The 24,720-nt window shown below is 52.1% G+C and overlaps 4 protein-coding genes across 16 annotated transcripts; 3 read left to right on the top strand and 1 right to left on the bottom strand.

Moving 5' to 3' along the window:
* The first annotated feature begins 21 nt into the window (after nt 1-21).
* On the top strand, nt 22-1,429 carry PSENEN (presenilin enhancer, gamma-secretase subunit). Of its 2 annotated transcripts, none has more exons than XM_036833027.1 (4): nt 22-162; nt 296-451; nt 870-974; nt 1,161-1,429. In XM_036833027.1, the coding sequence occupies exons 2-4, from the start codon at nt 391-393 to the stop codon at nt 1,298-1,300; spliced, it is 306 nt and encodes a 101-aa protein (XP_036688922.1). In that variant the 5' UTR covers nt 22-162; nt 296-390; the 3' UTR covers nt 1,301-1,429. The 2 variants fall into 2 exon arrangements, with proteins under 2 accessions (XP_036688922.1, XP_036688920.1); XM_036833025.1 differs by having other exon boundaries at nt 60-162; nt 334-451.
* A 1,490-nt stretch (nt 1,430-2,919) lies between these two features.
* Nucleotides 2,920-7,903, top strand: LIN37 (lin-37 DREAM MuvB core complex component). 3 transcript variants are annotated; one of them, XM_036833002.1, is made up of 9 exons: nt 2,920-3,158; nt 5,723-5,798; nt 5,960-6,010; nt 6,329-6,358; nt 6,440-6,525; nt 6,609-6,775; nt 7,378-7,518; nt 7,607-7,680; nt 7,767-7,903. In XM_036833002.1, exons 1-9 carry the CDS (start codon nt 3,125-3,127, stop codon nt 7,846-7,848), a joined length of 741 nt encoding a protein of 246 aa, XP_036688897.1. In that variant the 5' UTR covers nt 2,920-3,124; the 3' UTR covers nt 7,849-7,903. The 3 variants fall into 3 exon arrangements, with proteins under 3 accessions (XP_036688897.1, XP_036688899.1, XP_036688898.1); XM_036833004.1 differs by having other exon boundaries at nt 2,954-3,158; nt 7,436-7,518; nt 7,767-7,895; XM_036833003.1 differs by lacking the exons at nt 5,960-6,010; nt 6,329-6,358 and having other exon boundaries at nt 2,954-3,158; nt 7,767-7,900.
* A 47-nt stretch (nt 7,904-7,950) lies between these two features.
* HSPB6 (heat shock protein family B (small) member 6) lies at nt 7,951-10,538 on the bottom strand. Of its 2 annotated transcripts, none has more exons than XM_036833024.1 (3): nt 10,292-10,532; nt 9,174-9,296; nt 7,951-9,062 (listed from the first exon to the last, which is right to left on the bottom strand). In XM_036833024.1, the coding sequence occupies exons 1-3, from the start codon at nt 10,487-10,489 to the stop codon at nt 8,889-8,891; spliced, it is 495 nt and encodes a 164-aa protein (XP_036688919.1). In that variant the 5' UTR covers nt 10,490-10,532; the 3' UTR covers nt 7,951-8,888. The 2 variants fall into 2 exon arrangements, with proteins under 2 accessions (XP_036688919.1, XP_036688918.1); XM_036833023.1 differs by having other exon boundaries at nt 7,952-9,062; nt 9,141-9,296; nt 10,292-10,538.
* A 1,106-nt stretch (nt 10,539-11,644) lies between these two features.
* On the top strand, nt 11,645-23,417 carry PROSER3 (proline and serine rich 3). 9 transcript variants are annotated; one of them, XM_036832790.1, is made up of 12 exons: nt 11,645-11,722; nt 12,110-12,212; nt 12,582-12,767; nt 13,122-13,193; nt 14,187-14,314; nt 14,421-14,521; nt 15,182-15,264; nt 15,365-15,507; nt 20,098-20,273; nt 20,390-21,365; nt 21,465-21,546; nt 21,702-23,417. In XM_036832790.1, the coding sequence occupies exons 4-12, from the start codon at nt 13,138-13,140 to the stop codon at nt 21,841-21,843; spliced, it is 1,887 nt and encodes a 628-aa protein (XP_036688685.1). In that variant the 5' UTR covers nt 11,645-11,722; nt 12,110-12,212; nt 12,582-12,767; nt 13,122-13,137; the 3' UTR covers nt 21,844-23,417. The 9 variants fall into 9 exon arrangements, with proteins under 9 accessions (XP_036688685.1, XP_036688680.1, XP_036688676.1 ...); XM_036832785.1 differs by having other exon boundaries at nt 12,991-13,193; nt 15,398-15,507; XM_036832781.1 differs by having other exon boundaries at nt 12,991-13,193.
* The last annotated feature ends 1,303 nt before the right edge of the window (nt 23,418-24,720 follow it).

Raw genomic sequence — 24,720 nt, 5'->3', positions numbered from 1 at the left:
CTCCGCCTGGACTCACCCACTGGCGTTGCCTGAAAGCGCATGCGTGCAGCGTTGCCTGACCAAAAAGACTACAAGGTCCAGAGATACTTGCGGCATCTCGCGCAAAAGTCCGTAGTTGAAAGTGGCAAAGGGGTCCAAACCGGAGGAAGTAAGACTCCACTGGTGAGTTAGGGGTCGTCTTCGTACCCCAGTAAACATAAAGAGCGTCTCAACCCAGTCAGCTTGCTGGTGGGGGCGGGGGTACCCTTCTTTCAGAAAACCCACCCTTCAATTTCTCTCCCTTTTGTCGTAATAGGGGCGTGGTTGTTTGTGATCCTTGCATCTGTCACTTAGGATCAGGGCTTGGGTCTTGCCCTGAAGACCCTCGGAAGACCCGGCCCCAGCGCAACTATGAACTTGGAGCGGGTGTCCAACGAGGAGAAGTTGAACCTGTGCCGGAAGTACTACCTGGGTAAGGGCTGATATCTTAGGGTCCCCGGAGAAGAGAGGGGACGGGACTAGAGCGCCTGGGGGAAGAGGGTCTAGGGGCCTGGATTCTTGGGTCTAGAGGATGAAGTGGCTGGGGACGCCGACTCCTGGGTCCCAAGAGAGGAAGGGCCTGGGTCCTGAGGAAGGAGGAGACTGGGCCCTCAATTTCTGGGTCCCAAGAGAGGACAGGAGTTGGGGGCCTGGGCTCTTGGTCCTGCCAAAAAGATGGTTGAGGACTCAGATTTCTGGATTCCGGGGAGGAGTCAGGATTCTTGAATCCCTGATAGCAGAGATCTCCATTTGAATTTGGGTATGGGAGAGGACCTTCCAAATTGGTCTTCTACGTGGGTGTTGGGAGGATCCTCATTGCCTTAAGTCCCAGTTTATTTTCTTCTCTTTAGGTGGGTTTGCTTTCCTGCCTTTTCTCTGGTTGGTCAACATCTTCTGGTTCTTCCGAGAGGCCTTCCTTGTCCCGGCATACACAGAACAGAGCCAAATCAAAGGCTGTGAGTCCAGGGCACAGATGAAGGGAGGCCATCGGGTGTGGGGAGGGGGACTCTGGGAGCCTTGCTGGGAAGGGACAATGGAGGTTCCAGAATTCTGGGACTCTGTGGAAGAGAAGAGAGGGCCGGTCTCGGGGAGACCAGAGAGCAGGTGGAGGCCAACCTTTCCCCTCCTGTTCCCTCTTACAGATGTCTGGCGCTCAGCTGTGGGCTTCCTCTTCTGGGTGATTGTACTCACCACTTGGATCACTATCTTCCAGATCTACCGGCCACGTTGGGGCGCCCTTGGGGACTACCTCTCCTTCACCATACCCCTGGGTACCCCCTGACAACTTCTGCACAGGCCTGAGGACCAGGATGGGCTCCTCTACTCCGAGCCTGCTCTCAAGCCCCTAAGACTTGTTCCTATCTCCTGTGTTCTCTGCTGACATCCCCTAATAAAGGACCCTAATTCTCAATATTGATTTCCTGGGATCTTTTGGAGGTTGAAGCATAAAATGATTATTAATATTCCGAAACATTTATTGATTGCTTACTTTGTGCTAGGCTTAGTGCTTCATACATCATGCGCATTAGTTCACTGTGTACTACTCATAACCCATCAAAAATAGGAACTTTCTTGCTTGGGAACCCTACTGTACAGATCTGGAACCAAGAAAGCAATAATACTTCCATTACTAGGGACTGTTATCCTGTACAGGTAGTATGTGAATTTGAAAACATTACTTCCCCACTCGCCCTCATTATTCTTATCAGAAGTGTGGATCACAATGCTACCCCCTAGAATTTATCTATGCCAAGGCACATGTGGTAAATGGAAGTTCCTCATTTTCTGAAGGAGATCGTCTGCAGCAATAGACATGTATTCAAGAGATTTATTAGAGAAGGTTTCCTTGACCCTCCTATTTAAAATTTCAATCCCCACCTTGGCATCTCCTGTGGAGCCCTACATCAAGGACACCCTACATCAAGGACACAGGACAAAAACTCTGGAATTAACCGAGCCCCCATAGCAACTGTTGCCATGCGCTCTCCTAATCTGAACCGGTCAGCCCCCCGACTCCATATTAGGTAAAATATCCACCATGTAGTAACCTTGTAGCTTCCTGACCAATCACCTAATGCCATCCTGCCCGCAGGATTTTTCTTTGTCTTGAGGCTATGAAAGTTGGCTGCTAGCCCACAGAGGGGGTTGACTTTCCCTGGCTACCAGGAAGTTGGCCCGCTGTTCTTGCAGCGACCCTTCTCTTTAATAAACTCTATCTTCCTTACATTCTGCCTTGTGTCTGGAAATTCTTTTCCAACCCGCGCTCGGGCCACCACACTCCCTATGTCCTTCAGGCTATATCCATTCTCCTCTTACATTTCATTTAAAATGTTCTACTTGTTTATTGTTCATCTTCCATCCTCTAAAATATAAGCTCATTAGGGCAAGGATTTTTGTCCATTTTGTTCACTGCGGTGTCCCCAGTACCTAGGAGAGTACCTGGCTCAGGTACTTAATATTTGCTAAGTGAATGAGGCTGCACCTGAAAAGAGTTTAACAGGTAGCTGACACCTAGTGAGTGCTTAGTTAAGAGGGAACCCAGCCTAACCCCAGACTTGTTTTCCTCTTAGGGACCAAGAGAGACTCCCACGGTTAAAAAACTCCTGTTCAATAGCGAAATTGGTGTTACTCAAAGCTTCTAATACTGTAACTGCCAAGCAGCCTCACGACGCTCTGATCCTTGGTCTCCCACCGTGCCTCGCGCGGCGCAGGCGCGCTTACTTCTGCTGAGTCTCGGGAGCTAGAACTACACCTCCCAGGAAGCGCCCTGGGATATCGGTGGTTTGTTTCCGGAAACCTGGCCCCAGAAAGGGGGGACTTAGAGCTGGGAACCGACAGCGGCAGCTGTGAATTGGCCAGGGTACGAGACTGACGGTTGCATTGACTAATGGAAACAAGGGATTGCCGAAGGGGCCCGCCCACAGAAGGGCAACTGGAGGAGGTGGCGGCCTCCGCGGCCGTCGCGGCCGGACACTGCTCAGGGCGGAGGACTGCCCACACACGAAGCTTACCTTTGACTTCTCCCCGTCTGCCTCCGGCCTTGACTTGTGACCCTAGGCTCTTTTGGGCTTCTCTGACCCAGCTAGCCAGACCCCAGACCCCAACCATGTTCCCGGTGAAGGTGAAAGTGGAGAAATCAGGTGAGGACCCCGAGGTCGGGGGCCTGTAGGGGAGCACCGGACTGATCAGGGTGTGGGAGTCCTTATAGACAGCATTATCGCGATAAGGCGGACTACGCGACTTCTCCCCGCAGCCCATCTTACTATCGCTGTTAGGCATCGAGCGATTCCTGCCACCTTGATACCCTCCCGGTCTGTGTTCAGGATAGCTTTGAGGTTGAATGGTGGTGGCTCAGGCAGTGGTGTGGTGCGGTAAGATATGGGGATCCCGAGCCGTGTGACTCAAAGAAGTACTCTTTTCTCCGTTTCCCCATTTCTCGCAGTGGTCATGAGTCCAGCATTTGCTGAGCACCTGAAGTACAGGAAGGCTTTTAATCCTCGTAGTCACTGTATCCCAGTAATCCTAGGAATTGGGAAATGTGGTCGATGGGGAAACTGAATCTGAGAGAGCGGAAGTCATTTTGGGTTGGGGCCAAGCTTGATGGGAACCCAGGACTGGCACGTTAAGGGTGGTGGGAGAGGCATGGAATCCAGACAACAAAATAATAGTAAAATGACGTGAGATGTTAAATGCTATAAGTGGTAATAAAACGAAACAGGAGAAGGTAGGGAGATCAGGAGTGAGGCAAGGTGAGGGAGAGAGCGATGAGGATAAGTGAGGGAACAGCAAATCTGACAAAGAAAATAGCTTTGAAACAGCGGAGAGGTGAAAGCCTTGTCCGGAGTGTTCAAGGGCCAGCACGGAGGCCAGTGTGGCTGGAGCAGAGCGAGTGGCGTAGAAAGTGTGAGGAGATGAGAGCAAAGGGGCGGGGGGCAGGTCTTTGGCTTTTGCTCTGAGGGAAATGGGGAGCCAAGGGAGGGTTTTGAACCAAGGAGGGAGTTTTACAAGATGGCCCCCCAGATGCCAAAAAATGCCCCCAAAATCGTGGATGGAAAAGTGAAGGGGGCCTGACCACAACAAAATGATGGTGGTGAGGAAGGAGTAGTAGGGAGTAGTCAGGGTCATGGAGGCCTGTGAACACCAGGCTGAAACACTCAGACTCTGCCCCAGGGGGGCACTGCAGAGTCGTGGACGGTTCTAAGCAGGGAAGGATCAGGGTCAGGTTTGGGTTTAGGAAGATTCCCCTGGCCACCTTGCGGAGGGTTCATTAGAAGGGGAGACTGAGGCTGGGAGCCCAGGGGGAGGGAGGGAAAGGACCTGGCTGGGCAGACTAGGGAGGGGGGAGAGACACTCAGGGGACCAAGTGGACAGGCCGTGGGGTGGGTGGGGGAGGGAGAGAAGTGACCGTGTTGAGGCCCAGGGAGGGATGGGGTGACAGTGTGGATACCCCTGAGAAGGGGGTCCAGGAAAAGGGATAAGTTTAGAGAAACACTGAGGCCAGTGTGGGACCCAGTAGGTGGCAGGAGCCCAGGGGATGTCAAGGGGAAAGTGTCCAGGAGTCCATAGGATCCCAAGATCTGAGGTTCAGGAGAGAAGCAAGGACTAGGGAAAGAGAGGTGGGCATGATCCATACCTTGGCTCCTAACCAAGGCTCTTTGCTAGAATCTCAGCTGCCCCCAGCCCTGCATCCCCACCCTGTCTCTCCTCTGAGTCATGTTTCCTGGTCTCTTCAGGAAGTCTCAGGGCTGGCAAAGCATGTCCCCAGGTGTCCTTCCAGGCTGTAGAGCGCTGGGTCAGAGCTCCTACTAGTTGGAAGAGAAGAGCGAACACCCCACAAGAGTAAGAGGAGAATATTTATAACATCATCATCTACTTATGTTCCATGATGAAGAGAGGCAAACACACAGGCTGACAGGGCCAGGCAGGGGCTGTGGCATGCAGGAAGGTGGGCCCAGATCTCATTTCCTGGGGGAAAAAAAGCCAAAAATGGGTATTTGAGATGAAATCTCCCAATTATTAAATGTAGCCATCTTATTCAGATTTAACTCAGATTTAAAATAACACAACTACCTCAGCCAAACAAAGCACATCTGGCGGCTGGATTCTGCACCCAGTTTGAGTCCGTGCCTTATAACTTCACCTGTGGAGCCAGATGACCTGGGTGCAAATCCTCAGCCTTGCGATTTCCTAGCTGTGTGACTTTGGGCAAGTAGCCTAACATCTCTGTGCCTCAGTTTCATCATCTGTAAAATGGGGATAAACATCATATTTACCTGCCAGGGTTATTGTGAAAACTCAATGGGTTAATATGTGTGATGTGCTTGGAACAGTGCTTGGCACATAATAAGCACTCTATATATGTTACTCATTATTATTGCATCCTGCTGAGATTCATATACAACATAGGTTTGTTTAAACCTCAAAACAGTCCTAGCAGGTAGGTATCATTCGGAGACCCATTTTCGAGATGAGGAAACAGGCTCAGTGAGGTAAGGTGATTCACCTTAGGTCACACATGAGCATGCGGGTCAGCCCTGGAAGCCAGAGCTCTTGCTCATCATTTCAGTAGTCTCTGCCCACTGTACCCTCCCAGCATGCCTGGGCCTGACCGAAGGATTGGATACACATGCCCTTCCCTGGCCCAGTGGCTGCCCACCTGCCGTGGGCCTGGGAAGTGACTCCTGCTCGGTACCCTCTTCCCCAGAGTTGGAGATGGCCAAGGCCCGGAACCAACTGGATGCTGTTCTGCAGTGTCTGCTGGAGAAGAGTCACATGGACAGGTTGGGACCTGGCCCAGCATGGGGTCATAGGGAGTCGGGGGCCCTGGGTGGGACCCCAGAGGCTGGCTTAGGGAGGAAGGGGCCCAATGGATGAGGCCACTGGGTGCCTTCCCACCCTGGGCCCTTGGAACCCTGAGCCTACAGTTCTCCTCTGCTACCAGGGAGCGTCTGGATGAGGAAGCTGGGAAGACCTCCTCAGACACCCACAACAAGTAAGTTTTATTGATGGGATCTGTGTTTGAGGGTTTGTGGTAGATAACTTCTTTCCTCATCCAAGCCCTGACCACCCTGCCCCATGCTTTCTCCACCACACTCCTAACCACTCTCCATGTACAAAGGCCCTGGGGCAGCAGAAGCTTAGGTCCCCTGATGATGCCACCTCAAGCCCCGGTGTGGGGGGAACACAAGGCCTAAGGAGTTGGTGGCGTCTGTATGAGCTTGATCACAGTACCCCCAGGGTGCCCTTTGGGGGGTTTTGAGCAGGCATTTGTTCAAGGGTAAGCCTGCTGACTCCCTGTCTCTCCCCACAGGGATTGCTCCATCACGGCCAGCGGCAAACGGTAAGGTGGCAGGGGCCCCAGCCAGCTGATGAGAGGTCCTCAGTCCCCACCCCGGTCCTGAAATTCTCCCTCCCCACACAGGCCATCTGCCCGATTCCCCCATCAGCGGAGGAAGAAGAGGAGGGAGATGGATGAGGGGCTGGCCGAGGGAGGGCCACAGCGATCCAGTGAGTAGGCGGTGGCCCTGGAGGGCAGGCAGTGATGGGGGTCTACGTGACGATATTCATACCCCTCCCACTCACCACCCTAGACTCGTACGTGATCAAGCTGTTTGACCGGAGCGTGGACTTGGCTCAGTTCAGTGAGAACACACCGCTCTACCCGATCTGCCGAGCCTGGATGCGCAACAGCCCCACAGTGCGCGAGCGTGAACGCTCACCCAGTTCACCGCTGCCCCCACTGCCTGAGGATGAGGAGGTGGGATGGGTGGTGGGCCCCCGCCCAGCAGCCAGGGAGGGCAGTGGGTAGACAGTCACAAGGTACCTTCCCCCCTAGCTAATGGGATAGACAAGCACAGGTCTCTGTGTCTCTCAGGTAACTCCTGGATCCGGTGAGGCACACAGATAGGAACCCTTAGGCCAGGGGAATGGTTGGAGTGCCCCAGAGCAGACAGACGTGGCTGTCTGTTCTGGGAGGGAGAGGGGACAGGGTTCCTCTGGGCAAATAGATGTGACCTCCAAGATCAGGGGTTCCCAAGAGCTGGGAGACTGGGCAGGGGTCCTTAGTGCAAACAGATGTAGCCACCTGGCCTAGGGGAGCAGATGGGGACCCCCTTGGGCTGGGAATGGAAGTCTCCATAGATGGAGGTCTGTGTGCTGGGCAGGAGTAATTGAGGGGATCCCTGGGTTGGATAGGAGAAAACAGGGATCCTTGGAGCAGACAGACATGACTCCTAAGTACAGGTCCCTGGTGAGACCCTCATGTCTTTTGTCACTGGGAAAGGAAGGAGGTGTGAAATGTGTGCCCCTGGCCCTCTTCTCTGACTCTCTTGGGCTTGGTGTGGGGTCCTGTATCCTCAGGGTTCAGAGGTCACCAACAGCAAGAGTCGTGATGTGTATAAGCTGCCTCCACCCACAGCTCCCGGACCACCCGGAGATGCCTGTAGATCCCGAATTCCATCCCCACTGCAGCCTGAGACCCAGGGTACCCCTGATGATGAGGTGGGTGTGCAAGGCCGGCCTGGGGCAATGGGGCAGGAGTTGTGGGGCTCGGGCGTGGCCACCCAGCCTGGCCTCTCTGTCCATGCAGCCCTCTGAGCCTGAGCCCTCACCCTCCGCACTCATCTACCGAAACATGCAGCGCTGGAAACGCATCCGCCAGAGGTGAGCATCCCCCAACTGCTTGTTCCCTGTGGCCTGTGCGCCAACTGCTGAGTCCTCCCTCTGCCTTCCCCCCACCCCAACTGCAGGTGGAAGGAGGCATCCCATCGGAACCAGCTTCGTTACTCAGAAAGCATGAAGATCCTACGGGAGATGTACGAGCGACAGTGATGTTCCCCTGTCCCCACCCCCACCCCAATAAACATTCCCCTCGTCCACACTGGCCTCCGCTTTCTACAGCCCATCCTTCCCGGATCAGACATAAAGCAGTTGGCACAGCTGTAGCACATTTATTGGGGGAGTGAGGGGATGGGGCATCAGGGAATTTGAGGCAAGAGAAAGATTGTGGGGAATCAAAGAAAGTGGCTGCTTGGTTGGGTCTTGGAGAATAAGGGGAGGGGTGTGGAAGGTGGCTATGTGGTTGGAGACTTGGGGGTCATGACAGTGACTGGGGGGTTCTGGTTGGAGCTGGGCTTAGGGGCCTAGGACATCCGTGCAGAGTCTGAGGAGATGGGGTGGATATCTGTACAGTGTGAGGTTGAGGGTCCTGGTTGGCCTAGAATAGGTGTAAAAGGGTGGGGGTCAGAAAAGGGGTTCAAGAGTCTGGGGGTGGCTGGCTGAGGTTTCAAGTTAGAAGATGGGTTGGGGGGAGAGAGTGAGGAGAAGTGGAGTATCTGGTTGGAATGAGGGGAAGGACCCAGAGTCTTGGGGACCAGGCCAGGAAGGTCCAGGTTGGGAGGTCTGTGCAGAGTTTGAGGGGAAGCGGGGGCTTATGCTTGACTGGCGTAGGCCTAGGGTGGGGGCAGGTCTGTCTACACCATAATCTTGGGTGGGGGGGATTGAAACGGGGTGTGGAGATGTTTTCCTAGAGAAGTCAGAAGGAAATAGGGAGTTTGGAGTGGGGTTCTACGCCAAGTGGGGTCAGTGGGGATGGGAGACTGTAGGCTGGGGGATTGTGCTTGTAGGGTCTGGAAGCCAGAGAGGTGTCGGGAGGTTTGAAAACAGGAGCGTGTGTGAGAGAGGGAGTGTCAGTGGAAAGGTCTAGGTTATCAAGGCTGCGTCTAGGTTGGAAGGTTCAAGGCAGACCCCAGATTGGGTGGGCGGGTAGTCTTGGCGCGCTCGGGACATCTGGCTGGGCGGAGTCAGGTCGGCTTTAAAAGTGCGGTGGAAGGGCCTGAGGCGGCTCCCAGGGTTCAGGCGTGGCCTGGCTCCTACTTGGCGGCAGCCGCCGGCGGCGACGGCAGCGGAGCCTGGGCCGGAGCAGGTGCGGCCTGGATGGAAAGGACGCCCTCAGGGGACAGCGCGGACGTCACGGACGCAGGGTCCACGCCAGGCGGCAAGCGGTAGCGGCGGTGAAACTCGCGCGCGATGTATCCGTGCTCATCCTGGAGGGAAAGAGGCTTGAGGGGCTCTGCCCATTCCCTGTAGATGCCCCGCCCCTCCGGCCTGCGGATCCTGCATACTTGTTCTGGCCCCGCCCCCGCCAGCGGGCTCACCGGGCGCTCCTCGTGGCGCGCGTGCACCTCCACGTGGTCGCCAACCACCTTGACGGCGATTTCCTCGGGTGAGAAGTGCTTCACATCCAGCAGCACCGAGAAATGCCCGGGGTCGGTCGATACCTGCGCACAGCCCGATAGTCATCGGGCGGGGCGAGGCTCCGGGGACCCAGAAAGGCCCCTCCCCTTGGTTCTCCGTTGGTTCCGGTGCTGCAGCTGTTCCTGGCCTCTGGAACTGGGGCGTCCCCTTTCCTACACATAGCCACCGAGGACCTCTTCGCCCAGAATAACTGGGATCATCCCTCCCCTTGTAGCCACTGGGATTCCCCTCTCATCCAGAGTGATGAGGCCCCCTTACCCTGCAAGGTCAGGGACCTCCGTCCTCACGGGATGAGGCCTGCCCTCTCTCCCCCAGTGTCAGCAACGCCGTAGTCAGCGTGTCCTTCTGAACACTGACTCCTCAGCCCCCTTCCCCTCAGAGCCCCAGGGGCCCTTACTGCGCCACCCCCGCCAGAAATCGCCAAGATGCCGCCTCCCCCAGTCTCGAGTCCCCTTTCTACCCTCCCACTCGAGTCACGGGATTGCTTGAGCCCTCAGTAGTTACCAGTACTCCTCCCCCACTTCTGAGTGGCCAGACCCCCCTTTCTCAAGTCACAGGACCCTCCCTCCCCTCTACCTCTCCAGGAGACATACAGTCACCACAGTCTCCAAACTCTCTTCCTCAAGAATAACAAAATATTCCCTCCCCTCGGGAGGCACTGGGAGCCCCACGCCCTTCAGAATGACTGGGCTCCCCCTTTTTCCCAGATTCCCTGGGTCCCCAGCCTCCTTCAGAATCACCAAGACTCCCCTCAGAGGGACCGCCCCCACCCAATTAGTGACCCAGCCCTTACACTCCTCTCGGAGCTGAGACCCTCCTCAGACTGACGGGGACCTCCCACCCCTTTCAGTAATCTGACCGCCGAGAATCCATACTCAGGGAACTCCGGAAGCCCCTCTGAGGGGCCGGACTCTCTGGCCCGCTCAAAGTCAAGGGACATTCCTTCACCCCCCTCAGGGGACCGGGGACCCCAGCCTTGGAAGTAGACGGGTTACCGCCCCTCCCCCAGGCCTGGCACCTGGGCGGTAGGCAGCGCCACGCTGGGTGCGCGCAAGTAGTAGGGGGCCAGCGCGGCGGGGCAGAGCGCAGCCAGCTCGGCCTCCAGCAGCCCCTCGCCGAAGCGCTGGTCGAAGAGGCGCCCGGGTGCCGAAAGCCCGGGCAACGGGGCCGAGGCGCGGCGCAGCCAAGACGGCTGCACAGGCACCGGGATCTCCATCGTGCTCCGCCGCCGCCCTAGGCTCCGCAGTGCCCCAGCGGGCGCCGCCGCTGCTTTATAGTACGCTCTGTGTCCGCCCCTCGGCGGGCCGCCCGGGGACGTTGGGACTGCGGCCAGAGCCGGCCATTAATAGAGTCTTATTTAGACAGCCCAACAATGACTTGGCCATTTATTAAGCGCCTGCTGAATGCCAGGGAGGTATCATTCCCCAATTTTCCGAAAGGAAAACTAAAGCTGAGGAGGCGGAGCCTTGCCAGAGTGGGGTGCAAGCGTGGCGTTTGGGACCCACGGCCTGAGAAACCCACCAAAGAATTCCCAGTCCCTTTAATCCGCCCCCGCCCCGAAGGCGCTCTGAGGATGACGCAGATGGCGGTCTTAGGAGCAGATTCCTGGGTACAGGGAATGCGGTAGCTGGGCCAGGCTGTCAGGAGGACACAGAACAGACCCTATTCCCATCTCAGCAGGGCCCTGGTCCCAGCCCCCCGGCAAGCCGGGCCTAATTCTGTGCGTCTGACTCAGCCTCGGGTGCACAAGGCAGCGGGGTCTGCCAGGTGAGCAGCGGCCAGGGGGCGCGGGCAAGAACAGTCCAGGCTGGCCCCCCTGGGGCAGCGCGCCGGGGCCCAAAATAGCTCATTTTGATCCAGCCACCTCGGCCAGGAGCCCAGGCCTGGCATTCGGCGCAACCAGCTGCTCCTGGAGCAAGACGGAAGTGGTTAGATGACCGGGTGGGACTGGTAGCCTGCTGGACTGATGGAGGGACGGCGGTTAGAGAGGACATAGACGCCCTTATTGCCCCTGCAACGGGAAAAGCCGCAGTTAGACTGAAATCTGGATGAGATTTACGCAGCAAGAGGGGGAGTGGCTAGAATACACGACTACAGGAAAGCGAGAGTACATTGGAACCCCTCCTAACCGCGAGCCCAGCCTCAGCTCCTTTCCATTGGTCCACGGACTTGCCAATTACTGCAGCTCGCTATGGTTCTCCAATCACACGTGCTCTCTCATTCACGTTACAGCCAACCAATTGTGAGACATCTCCCTTTGGCCACCGTCCAATTACTTTTATTTTCCTATCATTGGTCGCCTTGGGGGCCGCTCTCTTCCCGCGCCTGCAGTCCCAGAGAGGGGCGGGGCTGATAGGGCATTGCTAAGCGACAAAGATGAGCTCCGAGTGAGTCCGGTGACCAAGCAGAGCAGGCGGAAGCGGCGAGGTAGCTGCGGGATGGACCGCAGGTGAGGCCGATCCCTCTTCCGGGGATCACAAGAGGCCTGGGGAGGACCAAGGGTGAGAGTAACGCAGCCTAGGATCAGGTTTTCTAGGGTCCGGAGTCTCTCGTTCTCAACCGCACTGGAACTACAACTCCCAAGATGCTCCACAGCCTTAAGCGGCTCCCGCCTTGGACTTCACCATCCCGGGGGTTCCCTAGCGTCTTACGTTCCGCTAAGTGGCCCCGAGGGCTTTTTTTTTTCCTCTAAGGGTGTTCAGGAGCATCTTGGGAATTAAGATTCTTAATTTTGAATTTGTCCCCAGACTCCCATGGGTGTTATTTTTGACCTTTCTTGCTTAGGCGGAGCCCAGTGACTATAGAGATTGTAATCCATCTACCCCTTTCTCCTCAGATAGTGTCCCAAGGACTTATGGGAAATGTACAGTGATAAGGTTTAGCCTTGGCCCTTAACGTGAGCTCCACTTCAAAATCACGTGGGACACTGAGAAGAAGATGTATGTAGATGCCCAGCCCCCTTCCAGATATTCTGATTCTTTTGGTCTGGGGTGAGGATCACGCATCTGTAGTTTTAAAAGATTCCTCCTAGACTGGATCCACGGTTAAGAACCACCAACCAACAGTTCCTGGGTTCTTCTCTTTTGAGACTGCTCCAAGGGCGGGTGGGAATCGTGCCTCCAGTATCGTTATCTTGAGTGTGCAGTGGTGCTTCATGGGAATTATAGTCCATCTCTTCCGGGAATCCATGGGAATCGTAGTGTGGTTCTGCCCTCTTAGCATTCTCCCATTCACCCCACCCACATACAGCCTCCCAGCAGGGCTGCAGTGACCATGCTCTGCCTGCCAACCCCCCTCTCCCCTTGCAGCTTGCCAGTTTTCTCCACCCAAGACAGTACTTTTGGGGACGCCCCCCTGGGTCGAAGCCACTACTGGCCATCCTGAAGCCAGACCTGGCACCCCAAGTTGAGGACACCCCACAGAAAGTGCTGTGTTCCAGCCCAGTAGCAAGGGAGTGACGACTAGAGAGAAGGAAGACATGATGAGAAATGGGGGTGAGAGTTCAAAAGACAGTCCCTCCTCTCTTCCCCATGGCCCTGCCCTTATCCTGTCCTCTACCACCTAGATCCCTTCATCACAGCCCCAATCACTTTGAGTTGTTGCAATCGTGGGACGTGTTTCCTCCCCTCCGGACTGAGACTTCATATGTGTCTTCGTTCCCCTACGGGGATAACCCCTCAGCCTCACTTTTTCTTCTCCTCGCTTCCCCTAACTTAGACCCTGAGCTCATCCAGGTCCCAGAGATCCAGGCTCCCAGAAGCTCCCAGGGCTCTGGCCACAGGTCCCAAATCCCCTGAGCTGTTTGAGGAGTCCTGGCCATCCAGCTCAGGGACCCCTTCCCCACCCAGCACCACTGAGGGACAGATGGGAGCCTCTCCACCACCCACCGTGACTGACAGCGAGGACTCTGTGATGGCCAAGTAAGTAGCAGTAGCCCTGGGGGAAAAGAAGGGTTTGGATCAGTGGGAGGGGGCAGACATCCCATAATAATCATCACAGCCAGATCTCCACTTTTAGGACCACACTTCATGCATGTTAGCAAGCGCTCTGGAGCGAGGTTCAAATCCAAGCTTTGTCACCAACTCCGTATATGATCCTGGCCTCAGTTTCCTCATCTGTAAATTGGGGATATTAATAGCATGTATTCTCTAGGACTGTTTTAAGTTTTCAATGAGTTACTGTCTGTACAGCATCTATAACAATGCCTGTCACATAGTGAGCACTTGGATTTGTAGGATCCAAGTTCAGCTGCTATAACACAGAGACCCAAATTAATTGTGGCTTAAACAAGAGAGTACTTATTTCTTCATCACCTAATAGTCCAGACAGAAGCAACCAGGGCTGATATGGCAGCCCCTAAGTGAGGTGTCAGAGACACTGTCTCCTTCTTTCTTGTCGCTCTCCCTTCCCTAGGCTGTTACCCTTTCCTTCATGGCCCATAATGGCTCCCAGCCACATCCACTTTCCAGAATCACATCTCCTCCTACCTGTTGGTCAAGAACAGAGTTACATGGGCATAAAGCTACAAGGGCACCTGGTAAATGTATTTATAGAATGTATTTATAGAATGGCTATGTGCCCAGGATTATATCGTCTTATATAATACTGCATTACTGGGGGACTTCCCTGGCGGTCCAGTGGTTAAGACTCCGCACTCCCAATGCAGGGGGCACAGGTTCAATCCCTGGTTGGGGAACTAAGATCCCACATGCCGCACAGCCTGGCAAAAAAAAAACACAACAAAACAAAACAAAATTGCATTACTCTATAAGAAAGGAGAACAGATGTTGAGGGACAACTACCAAGTGCTGCTATGGAGCTAGGTAAACGTTGGCTATTGTGATTATTATTGTTATTATTAAATATTAGGCTCTCCTCATCCCACCCACCTCGCAATTCTCTGATGCTCACAGGTACATAAACCGGTTCCGACAGGCTCAGCCCACAAGCCGAGAGGAACGCCAGTCTGCAGGCCCAACCCCAGCTGACTTCTGGTGGCTGTGGCCTGAATCACCAGACCCCAGCAGTCAACTTGCAGCAGGTACCTGCTTCAGTCTCACTACTCCTGGCCTATAACCTCTCCTGAGCGATACCCCCAGCAGCCACTCCTCCTGGCCCCCCCTAAATCAATTGGAGCTTCTCAACAGGAGCCAATGAACCAGAAGGAAGACCCAACACAGCAGTCCCGACTCGTGCCAAGGTGGCCAGTGCATCACAGACTATGGCCCCCCTTCAGGAAATAAAGCAGGTGACATCCCCATCCACTCCTTCCCGTACGTGCCTGAACTGGCAGCACCAGCCCTGGGATAGAATTAGAGTCAACCCCCAATTCAAGGCAGTGTAAACAAAAAAGGGAGGTCTTGCTGGCTAATGCAATCAAGAAATCCAAAGGTAGCTGCTTTCAGGCACAGCTGAATCCAGGTGTTTGAACCATATTGGGAGGAACTTGACTCTCATGGCTCTCTGTTCCTCTTTGTTTGGCTCAATCTCAGGTAGGCTTTCCCCTCAAAATAGCCAAGACGGCCCCGTTAACTCTAGGCTTCTAATGTACTTGATCACTCCAGTGGAAAGAGAAGGCTTTTCCAATAGCTCCATCCTAAACCCCAGGGCTTACTCTCATTCGCTCATCTTTGAGCCAATCACTGTGAACCAGAGGACAGAACATTATGACTAGCCAGGCCTGATCAGGAAGGCAGGGTCAACCCTTCTATAACAATGACTGCACTGAGGGATATGGATCCACAGAGGAAAACCTGGTCTCTCTTTCCTGAGGAGGAAGAGCAGATTCTAAGCCAGCATGTGAGGGCACCAGGTGCAATGTAGACCTGCATCCAGGCCCTCTGTCCCGAGCCCCTTTCCCAGTAGCCTTTGGGATGGGGACTGGCCTCTGACCCCTCTCACCTCACAGAGCCTCAACACGTGGAACTCATCCCTGCTGGACTTGGAGACACTGAGCCTGCAAAGCAGAGCTGCCAGGCTGCTCAAACGCAGGTGCCTCCCCCGCCCCCATCACCCTCCCCACTCCCACCCCTCCAGGCTCGGGCCACTGCCTCTGAGACCCCCGTTGCCTCACTTCTGCCTCTCCCTACAGCAAGGCCTCCATCTCTTCCTCCTCCTCCCTCAGCCCCAGCGATGCCGGCAGCTCCTCATTCCCCCTCAGCTCTGATGGCCTCTCTCCCTTCTCCATGACCTTCACTCCTGACTCCAGCAAGGGCTGTGACCCCGAGGCACAAGGTAGGTTCTGGGAGGCAAGGATGAGGGCAGTCTGGGTGCAAATCCCAGCCTTTCGACTTACCAGCTCTGTGACCTTGGGCCTCTCTGGGCCTTGTTTCCCCAGCTGTAAAAGAGGGGAAATAATTGTACTCCTCTGCTATGGGTGTTGTGAGGATTAAATGAGTTGGTGAATACATGGAACACCTACCACGGCTCTGTTAACAGTAGCTATCAGGAGTATGCAGGTTCTCTCCCTGCATCCTGTCTGCAGTTCTGAACACGAAGCCCCAAAATCAGAAGGCTTTTTGCAAATTTGGCACCACAGCTGATTTGCCAGCTAAATTTGATGTAAACAATATGAAGAATATTTATTTAGGGTGAATATTCATACTTTTTTTATTGAGGTATAGTTGATTTACAATATTATATTAGTTTCAGGTGTACAACATAGTAATTCAAAATTTTTACAGATTATACTCCATTTAAAGTTATTATAAATATTGGCTATATTCCCTGTGCTCCACAATATTTCTTTGTAGCTTATTTATTTATTTATTTATTTATTTATTTTAATTTTTAAATTTATTTATTTATGGCTGTGTTGGGTCTTCATTTCTGGGCGAGGGCTTTCTCTAGTTGTGGCAAGTGGGGGCCACTCTTCATCACGGTGCGCGGGCCTTTCACTGTCGTGGCCTTTCTTGTTGCGGAGCACAGGCTCCAGACGCGCAGGCTCAGTAGTTGTGGCTCACGGGCCTAGTTGCTCCGCGGCATGTGGGATCTTCCCAGACCAGGGCTCGAACCCGTGTCTCCTGCATTAGCAGGCAGATTCTCAACCACTGCGCCACCAGGGAAGCCCCGCTTATTTATTTTATACATAGTAGTTTGTACCTCTTAGCCCCTATCCCTATCCCTATCCTGCCCCTCCTCTGCTTCCCTCTCCCCACTGGTAACCACTAGTTTGTTCCCTATATCTGTGAGTCAGTTTCTGTTTTGTTATATTCATTCGTTTATTTTATTCTTTCAATTCTACATATAAGTGATAACATACGGTATTCACCTTTCTCTGTCTGACTTATTTAACTAAGCATAATACCTTCCAGGTCCATCCATGTTGTTGCAAATGGTAGAATTTCATTCTTTTTAATGGATGAGTAGGATTCCATTGAATATATACACCACATCTTCTTTATCCATTTGTCTGTTGATGGACACTTACTTAGGTTGCTTCCATATGTTGGCTATTGTAAATAATGCTGCTATGAACATTGGGGTGCATGTATCTTTTTGAATTACTGTTTTCATTTTCTTCAGATATAGACCCAGGAGTAGAATTGCTGGATCATATGGTAGTTCTATTTTTAGTTTTTTGAGGAACCGTTGTATTGTTTTCCACAGTGGCTGCACCAGTTTACATTCCCATAAACAGTGTACACGGGTTCCCTTTTCTCCACATCTTCACTAACATTTGTTATTTGTGGTCTTTTCGATGATAGCCATTCTGACAGGTATGAGGTGATATCTCATTGTGATTTTGATTTCCATTTCTCTGATGAGTAGCAATGTTGAGCATCTTTGAATGTGCCTGTTGGCCTTCTGTATGTCTTCTTTGGAAAAATGTCTATTCAGGTCTTCTGCCCATCTTTTAATCAGGTTGTTTGTTTTTTGATGTTGAGTTGTATAAGCTGTTAATATATTTTGGCCATTAATCCCTTATCAGGCATACTGTTTGCAAATATTTTCTCCCATTCAGTAGGTTGTCTTTTTGTTTTGTTGATGGTTTCCTTTGCTGTACAAAAGCTTTTAAGTTTAATTAGGTCCCATTCATTTATTTTTGCTTTTGTTTCCTTTGCGTTAGGAGACAGATCTACAAAAATATTGCTATGATTTGTGTCAAATAGTGTTCTATGCCTGTGTTTTCTTGTAGGAGTTTTATGGCTTCAGGTCTTACATTTAGGTCTTTAATCCATTTTGAGTTTCTTTTTGTATGTAGTGGGAGAATATATTCTAATCTCATTCTTTTACATGTAGCTGTCCAGTTTTCCCAGCACCACTTATTGAAGAAACTGTCTTTTCCCCATTGTATATTCTTGCTTCCTTTGTTGTAGATTAATTGACCATAAGTGTATGGGTTTATTTCTGGGCTCTCTGTTCTATTCCATTGATCTACTTGTCTGTTTTTGTGCCAGTACCGTTCTGTTTTGATTACTGTAGCTTTGTAGTATAGTCTGAAGTCAGGGAGTAAATATTCATGCTTCTTTCTATGGATATATAACATTGAACCATATGAAGTTTTTGTCTGTAAGTGAAAAATGGTTGAATAATGGCAATTTCATATTGTTCAACTAAATACCAATGTGTTTGAGTCTGGTGTACTGACCCAGACCCCTGTCAACACTGTACATACCATGTAACTTTGCTAAAACATGCAAACTGTTGAACTCTCAAATTTCTGCCCCCAAGATTTCAGAGATTGGATTAAGGACCTGGGTTACTGTTACGGTCATCGTTGTTACCGTTACTCTGTGCCCAGGTCCTGGGATGCAGTGTTGCACAGGACAGATGCTCTCCATGTCTCACAGGACTCCCGTGAGTGGGGACAGGCAAGCAGAGAGAACAGAGTGGTGTTTGTGCATGTTGTGTGATCCTGCCCAAGCACTCCCCTGTCTGATTCTTTGCTCCTTCTAAACTTCTCTTTTTATTCACTTCTTCTTGAGCCTCAGTTTCCTCATCTGTAAAATGGGGATAAAACTACTACCTACTTTATGAGTTGTTTTGCAGGTTAAATGTATTCATTATTTCACATAACAAACATTGAATATCTGTTGTGTATGAAGCCTGTGAGCGGGATTGGGGATTCCTTAGTGAACCAACCATACATGGTCCCACCTTCATGGTCCTCACAGGATAGTGAGTGTGGAGCAGAGAATAGCTACATAACTCCACAAACAAATGTGGAATATAAGCAGAAATGAGGGCCATGCATGAGATAATTGCGATGCTGGGATGTCAGAGGCCTTCCTGGAAGAGGTGCTATCTAAGTGGAGACCTGAATGATGCAGGTGGGGACAATAGCCCTCTAACCTGCACAAAGGACCTGAGGTCAGAGGGAACACGATGCAGACAATGAACTAGGAAAGGCAAGAGCCAGGAGTAAGAGTAGTGTGGGATAAGGTGGACGAGATTGGCAGGGGTCAGATTCCATAGGCTCTGTAGGCATGTGAGGCATTTGGTCATAATCTACCGGGGAGCCACTGGAGAGTTCTGAGCGAGGAGGGCACGGGATCTTTATTGGCTCCCTATGGCTGCTATCAACATCTAGTGAGAGACAGACTCTGGTAGTTTGGGTTGGGCCAGAGCCTGAGGAGCAGAGTAGAGGGAAGTGGCCAGGTTTGGAAGTAGAATCACAGTATATAGAAGGGAGAGAAGAAGAGGTCCCACATGATGCACCCCCCACCCCTTCTCTGTGCAGCATTAGTAGGTGGGGCTTCTGAGAGATAATGGTAGCCATACTAATCATAACTGACAAAATGATGCTCTGGGTGATAGGGAATGGTGTCTCTTTGCCCCACAGGACTGAGGACAGCCAGTGGCCCTGCCTTTAGTCACTGCTGTATTCCCAGCACAGGGCTGGGCACTGGGATGGAACACAATAAACAGTTCGTTTTGCATTTATGCCACAAATACTGACACTAGGTCCTGTTCTTGACACTGAGGATATGATAATGGCCAGATAGACAAAAATTGCTGCCCTTGTGTAGCTGGCATTGTGGAGGGAGAGATGAACAATAAATAAGCAAAGAAGTATGATATTTAGTAGTTAGAAGGCCCTTGTGTAGTTGGCACTGTGGAGGGAGAAATGAACAATAAATAAGCAAAGAAGTATGATATTTAGTAGTTAGAAGGTGATAAGTGCTAAGGAGAAAAATGGAACAGGAAAGAGGATGGAGAGTGGTAGGGCTGGGGTTGTTGCAGTTTTGAATAGGGTAGCCAGGGAAGGCTTCACTAAGAAGGTGATACTTGGGCAAATATTGGAAAGACTTGGAGTGAACCCTGTGGTTACATGAACGAAGAGCCTTCCAGGCAGAGGAAACCGCAAATGCAAAGACTTTTGCTTTTTACCAGGAGAGAGGTGCAGCCTGGGGAAGATTCTAACCCAGGAGGGCCCTGATCTGACTCAGGTGTTCACAGGCTCCCTCTGGCTGCGGGTGGGGACAGTTTGGGAGGATAGGAAGAAGGGAAACCAGGGAGGAAGTTGCTTTGGGGTTGGCAGGTGAGGGAAGTAAAGTGGGGAGAAGTGGGCAGATTCTGGAGGATCTGCCTTGGTCACTGCTGTAACCACCATGTCCAGAACAGTGCCTGGCAAATAGTAAGAGCTCAATAAATATTTGTTGATGAATGAAGAATTGAATGATGACAGGTTGAGAAGCCCATGAGGGCTCTCTTCTCTGATTCTGCCCCTTTTCCCACTTCCCAATCTGCAGGGGAGTTGGGACATTATCTGGAGAGCCTGTCTGAATAACCTTCTGGTACAGTCGAAGGGTGTGTGCTAGGCTGTCCTTGCTCATCCCCCCAGGCCCTGCCTTACCCCTCTTCCCTCTACTTACTCCACAGCAACCCCAGCACCTGCCCCCATCCCTACTCCATCCCCAGTCTCCTCCCAGGCACCCCTGCGGCCAGAGGATGACATTCTGTACCAGTGGCGGCAGCGGCGCAAGCTTGAACAGGCTCGAGGAAGCCAGGGTGATGGAACCTGGGTGCTGCCCCAGACCCCTGCCCTCACCCCTACGGTGAGATGGGGGGAGGGAGGAGACTGAGGGGGCTGGAGCGGGGATCCTAAGGGAAGTTGAAGGAAGGGGGAGGCTGAGGGGGACTGAGGACCCTCTACCCTTTCTCTCCCTCTCAGGTCCCTATCCCCATCTGTCTACAGACCTCTCCTGCCCCTGCGGAGACCCTTGGTTCCCTGGGAACGCAGCCTAACTGCATCCCACTTTGGGGCAGTGTGGCTCCACCTGGTCCCCGGGAAGCCTTCCGCTTGGAGAGGCCTCCTATTCCCCCAGGGTTCTCTCCACATATCTTTTGGGGCCCCAGTCCCCATGGATTCTTCTGGGCCCCGCAGCCCGGTCCCTGGGTATCTCTTGGGGCCATCCCTCCCACGGCCGCGGCCTCCACCCCAGCGCCCCCAGCCTCCACTCCTGCGCCTCCAGCCTCAACCACTGCGACCTCTGCCTCCACTCCCGCGCCCCCTGCCGCCCCCCAGGGCCCGCCCACCCCTGCACCATGCAGCCCAGAGGAGCTCGAGAGGCAGAGCTCCAAGCCTCGAAGAAGCAGAGCCCAACGCCGGGAGTCCGCTGGGCGAATCACGGCAGCGGACGAGGGCCCTGGCCCGCAGCTCAGAGGCGCGCTGGGCCAAGTAGTGGCGGCTCGGCTGTTTCCGGCCAGCCTGGAGGACACACCCCCTCGCCAAGAGGGCCCGCCTCCACCCGAGGCTGAATCTCAGAAAGTCAAGGCCACACGCCCTCAAACCGAGACTCTGTCCCCTCGTTCAGAGGTCACGGCCCCTCCATCTGAATCACGGTGTCCCCAGGCAGAGACCCCGCAGGGTCGGTCTAAGGCCGAGTCTCGGAACGCCAAGGCCATGCTCCCCCTAGTGGGATCGGTGCCTAGGAAGGACAAAGACACTTTCTTGGCTGAAGTCGTGTGTAAGCCGCCCAAGGTCCGGCCCCCTCCAGCTGAGGAGGCGGCCACTTGTGTTAAGGCCCCGCCCCGTCCGTTCAAGGAGGGGGCTCTTGAAGTTGTGGCCACGCCCTCATCCGCTGATGGCCACGCCCCCTCAGAGGACCTCCTCTCCCAGGCTGCCAGACTTCTGCAGGCTGCGGAAGGTGAGCTGATGCGCACCGACGCTCGTGGCTGCCCGGATCTGGATGGCAGTCCAGCACGCTACGAGTCCGGCCCGCTGAATCTCGCTCTTTTCCCCCCAGACTCCGACGGCAGCGAGTTCCAGGACGACCCTATACTGCAGGTGCTAAGGGTTCAAAGGGCGGAGCTGCGGCGGCAGAAAAGGTGACCATGCCAGGATTTAAGACACCCGGTCCCTGAATCCTCTGAGACCGCCGTTTGGTACCCACCTCTCCTGAGCCCCTTTCCCAGAACATACACAGCCGCAGACCCCAATCCTGAGCAAAACCTCAGCCTCTACTCCCCTGTCCTTTTTCCAGGAAAGTGGATGCCCAGATATCCCGCCTGCTGGGCCACACTGAAGACCCAGGGTCTTGGTCTCCTCCAGCCAGGTCGCCTCCCGAGTCCCCAAGGATGCGGCTGAGGAGGGAAGGAGCCTCTCTTGAGGCCAGACGACTTTGAATTGTACAGATTCTATTTTTCCTAATAAATTTTTTTTTCAGGTTACTGGTTGTCTCTGAGAAAGAAGTTGTTTTGGAAAGGCCAAGGGCCATGCTAATTTAGGGAAATAGCTCCCATGCCCCGCCTCCCCCCCACACACACCCTAGCTCTGCCCTGCCCCACCTCACCCTAGTTTCTGACCACTGAAGCAAAGTGTCTTCTGGTTTCATCATCTATGAGGGCAGGAGAGGGGTTCCGGGCAAGACTGGGACTCACCTTATCTGACCTTCAACTCAGGAGTGGATCCTCCTGTCTCAGATGAGACCAAAGGAACTGTCCTCTGGGTATGAAGCTTGTAGAGTCATCAGAGTGTGGGACAATGGTCAGGCCTCAGTCCACATCCTGCTTGACCCAGCAGCAGCATTTGGTGCTCTGATCCCCACCCCCTCCTTGAAGCACTTCTTTTCCTGGCTTCCAGAACCCCAGCCCTCTCCTCACCTCTCTGGTTGTGCCTCCTCATTGTGCCTCACACCTGTCACTTTAGTGTGTCCCAGGGCCCTGGCCTTGACTTTTCTATCTACAGTCAATCCCAGGTGCTCTCATCTGGCTTCGTGGGCTCTAAACCCCATCTCTTTTCTGATAGTCCACAAATTTCTATCTTCAGCCTAGAACCTCAGGTACCCTGCTACTTGCTCATCATCCACAAAGAAAGGTCTAAGAGATGTCTCAAACTCCACAGATCTTAATCTTCCCCCTAAACTTGCTCCTCCCTGGCCCTCAGCTCCGTCCTTCTCAGGTCAGAAGCCTCAGGTCAGAGGCTGCTCAGGTCAGAAGCCTCACAGCTGTCACTGACTCCTCTCGTTCCCTCACACCCACAGTCAGTTGACCAGCAAGTTCTATCATCTCTACCTTTAAAATCTCTCCAGAATTTAACCCCGCCTTTCTCCCCATTCCACTGCCCCACCCCAGTCTAGGCTATCGTCACCTGTCCGGACTATTGAAAAACCTATTGTTTTATCTGTGAATACTTTGACACATTTCCCATCAAAAAAGTAAAGTCTATGTCCCTTCTTGAAACTGGGTTGAACTTTGTGACTGCCTCCACAAATAAAATGCAGAGGAAGTGATACTACTTTAACTTCCTAAATTGGATTAGAAAAGATGATATAATTTCCACCTGTTTTTCTCCCAGTCTCTCTTCTTTCTCCGTCTCTCCCTGTCCCCCTCCTTTTGGAGCCCTGGGATGCCATATAAAAAGTCCAGTTGCCATCCTGGATAAGGATTTTGACTACAAAGGTGTCAAAATACAGTGAAATTTATGAATTGCATGGTATGTAAGGTTTACCTCAAAAGAAAAATAAATATTGAACTCCAATGAAGGATATGCATGCTGTAGTATTTAGGAGACAGTATACAATGTCTTTAATTTATTTTGAAATGCATGCAAAAATTAGATTAATGGATGAATAGAGTAATAGGTAGATGTGACATAAAGCAAATATAGTAAAATGCTAATGGTAGGATCTAAGTGGTGGGTATATGGGTGTAAAATTGTTCAGCTTTGCTGTATGTTAGAAAATTTTTATAATAAAATGTTGGAGAATATATGATCAGGATTATTTTGATATTTGTATTTACAAAAAAAGAGAAGATAGGATAGATTTCTGTAAAAAGTAGCTTCTGTATGTCACAGACATGGTAAACATTTGTTTTCAGTCTTTTTGAACAAACCATACATTTAAATAAAATCAAAAGAAGGAAATAGCTGCTTAGGTATAAGGAGAAAAAAAGATGTTTATAGTAGCAGAATCTGATCTTGGGGGGTGAGTGGGACCTAGAAATTTTCCTGAGGAAGTTACATTTGAGCTGAGACAGGTAGGAATTAATAACTAACAAAGGGCCATCCTAATTACTATTTCTGGGTTACAAGCCACCCTAAAACTTAGTGGCATAAAACAATCATTTTATTATGCTCATGGATTCTGTGAGTCAGAAATTTGGACAGGGCACAGCTGGGGACAGTTTGTCTCTGCTCCATTATGTCTAGGGTTTCAGCTGGGAAGACAAAGGTGGCTTGACAGCTGGGGGCGGAATCTCTGGAGCTTCTTCACTCCCAAGTCTGACATCAGGGCTCAGATGACTTTAAGCTGGAACTACGGACTGTAGTGCCTACACAAGTTCTCTCCATGTGGCTTATGCTTCCTCAGAGCACGACTACCTCAGCAGAGTTGCACTTCTCACATGATGCCTCAAGGCTCCAGAGCTAGTCATTCCAGTGGACAAAGAATGCCTTTGCCTTTTACTACATAGCCTTGGAAATCACATAGTGTCAATTGCTATTCATTACTATTCTCTATTGGTTGAAGTTGTCACAATCCTGCCCAGATGGAGATAAACTCTACCTTTTCATGAGAGGATTGTGAAAGAATTTGCAGTCGTGTTTTAATCGGGCGGGGGCGCAGAGAATACTCCAGGCAGAGGGAAATTCATGTGGGAAATCCCTGTTATGGAAGTGAGGTCAGCAAGTTCAATAAACTGAAATAAGTAGCTGTAAATTTACCCCTCCGTCAGCACTCCCTTTCCCCAATCTCGGCTTAAATTTTATCCATGGAAATTATCGCCTTCTAATATTCTATATTTTAAAATACTTATTTTGTAAACTGTCTTTTCCCACTAGCTTTTGAGCTCCATGTGGGCAGGGTATATTTTCCCCTGTTTTGGTTACTGATATATCCACAAATTAAGCGATCAGAGTTTTTGAATGAATGAATGGGTGGATCAAGGATGTACCTTCGAGGGCCTTGTTGAGGGCATGACCAATGGCAAATTCTCTTGGAAAGGGCGTTGTTACAGAGTTTTCTTTTTCTTTTCTTTTCTTTTTTAATGTACATATCTGGT

The sequence above is a fragment of the Balaenoptera musculus genome, chromosome 19 (genome assembly GCF_009873245.2).
Source record: "Balaenoptera musculus isolate JJ_BM4_2016_0621 chromosome 19, mBalMus1.pri.v3, whole genome shotgun sequence".
Taxonomy (NCBI): domain Eukaryota; kingdom Metazoa; phylum Chordata; class Mammalia; order Artiodactyla; family Balaenopteridae; genus Balaenoptera; species Balaenoptera musculus.
Note: the sequence above shows the minus strand (reverse complement) of the source record. Positions and strands in the feature narration are given on the sequence as shown.

Coding starts and splice junctions, on each gene's coding strand:
- PROSER3 (XM_036832782.1), top strand. Junction 14,315..14,420: donor CAGCAGTCAACTTGCAGCAG/GTACCTGCTTCA, acceptor GCTTCTCAACAG/GAGCCAATGAACCAGAAGGA. Junction 15,508..20,097: donor CTGTGACCCCGAGGCACAAG/GTAGGTTCTGGG, acceptor CTTACTCCACAG/CAACCCCAGCACCTGCCCCC.
- HSPB6 (XM_036833023.1), bottom strand. CDS start 10,489: ATGGAGATCCCGGTGCCTGTGCAGCCGTCTTGGCTGCGCCGCGCCTCG. Junction 9,297..10,291: donor TGGCGCTGCCTACCGCCCAG/GTGCCAGGCCTG, acceptor GGCTGTGCGCAG/GTATCGACCGACCCCGGGCA. Junction 9,063..9,140: donor CGGGGGCGGGGCCAGAACAA/GTATGCAGGATC, acceptor CTTTCCCTCCAG/GATGAGCACGGATACATCGC.
- PSENEN (XM_036833027.1), top strand. CDS start 391: ATGAACTTGGAGCGGGTGTCCAACGAGGAGAAGTTGAACCTGTGCCGG. Junction 452..869: donor GTGCCGGAAGTACTACCTGG/GTAAGGGCTGAT, acceptor TCTTCTCTTTAG/GTGGGTTTGCTTTCCTGCCT. Junction 975..1,160: donor ACAGAGCCAAATCAAAGGCT/GTGAGTCCAGGG, acceptor TCCCTCTTACAG/ATGTCTGGCGCTCAGCTGTG.
- LIN37 (XM_036833002.1), top strand. CDS start 3,125: ATGTTCCCGGTGAAGGTGAAAGTGGAGAAATCAG. Junction 6,011..6,328: donor TCCTCAGACACCCACAACAA/GTAAGTTTTATT, acceptor CTCTCCCCACAG/GGATTGCTCCATCACGGCCA. Junction 7,519..7,606: donor AGGGTACCCCTGATGATGAG/GTGGGTGTGCAA, acceptor CTGTCCATGCAG/CCCTCTGAGCCTGAGCCCTC.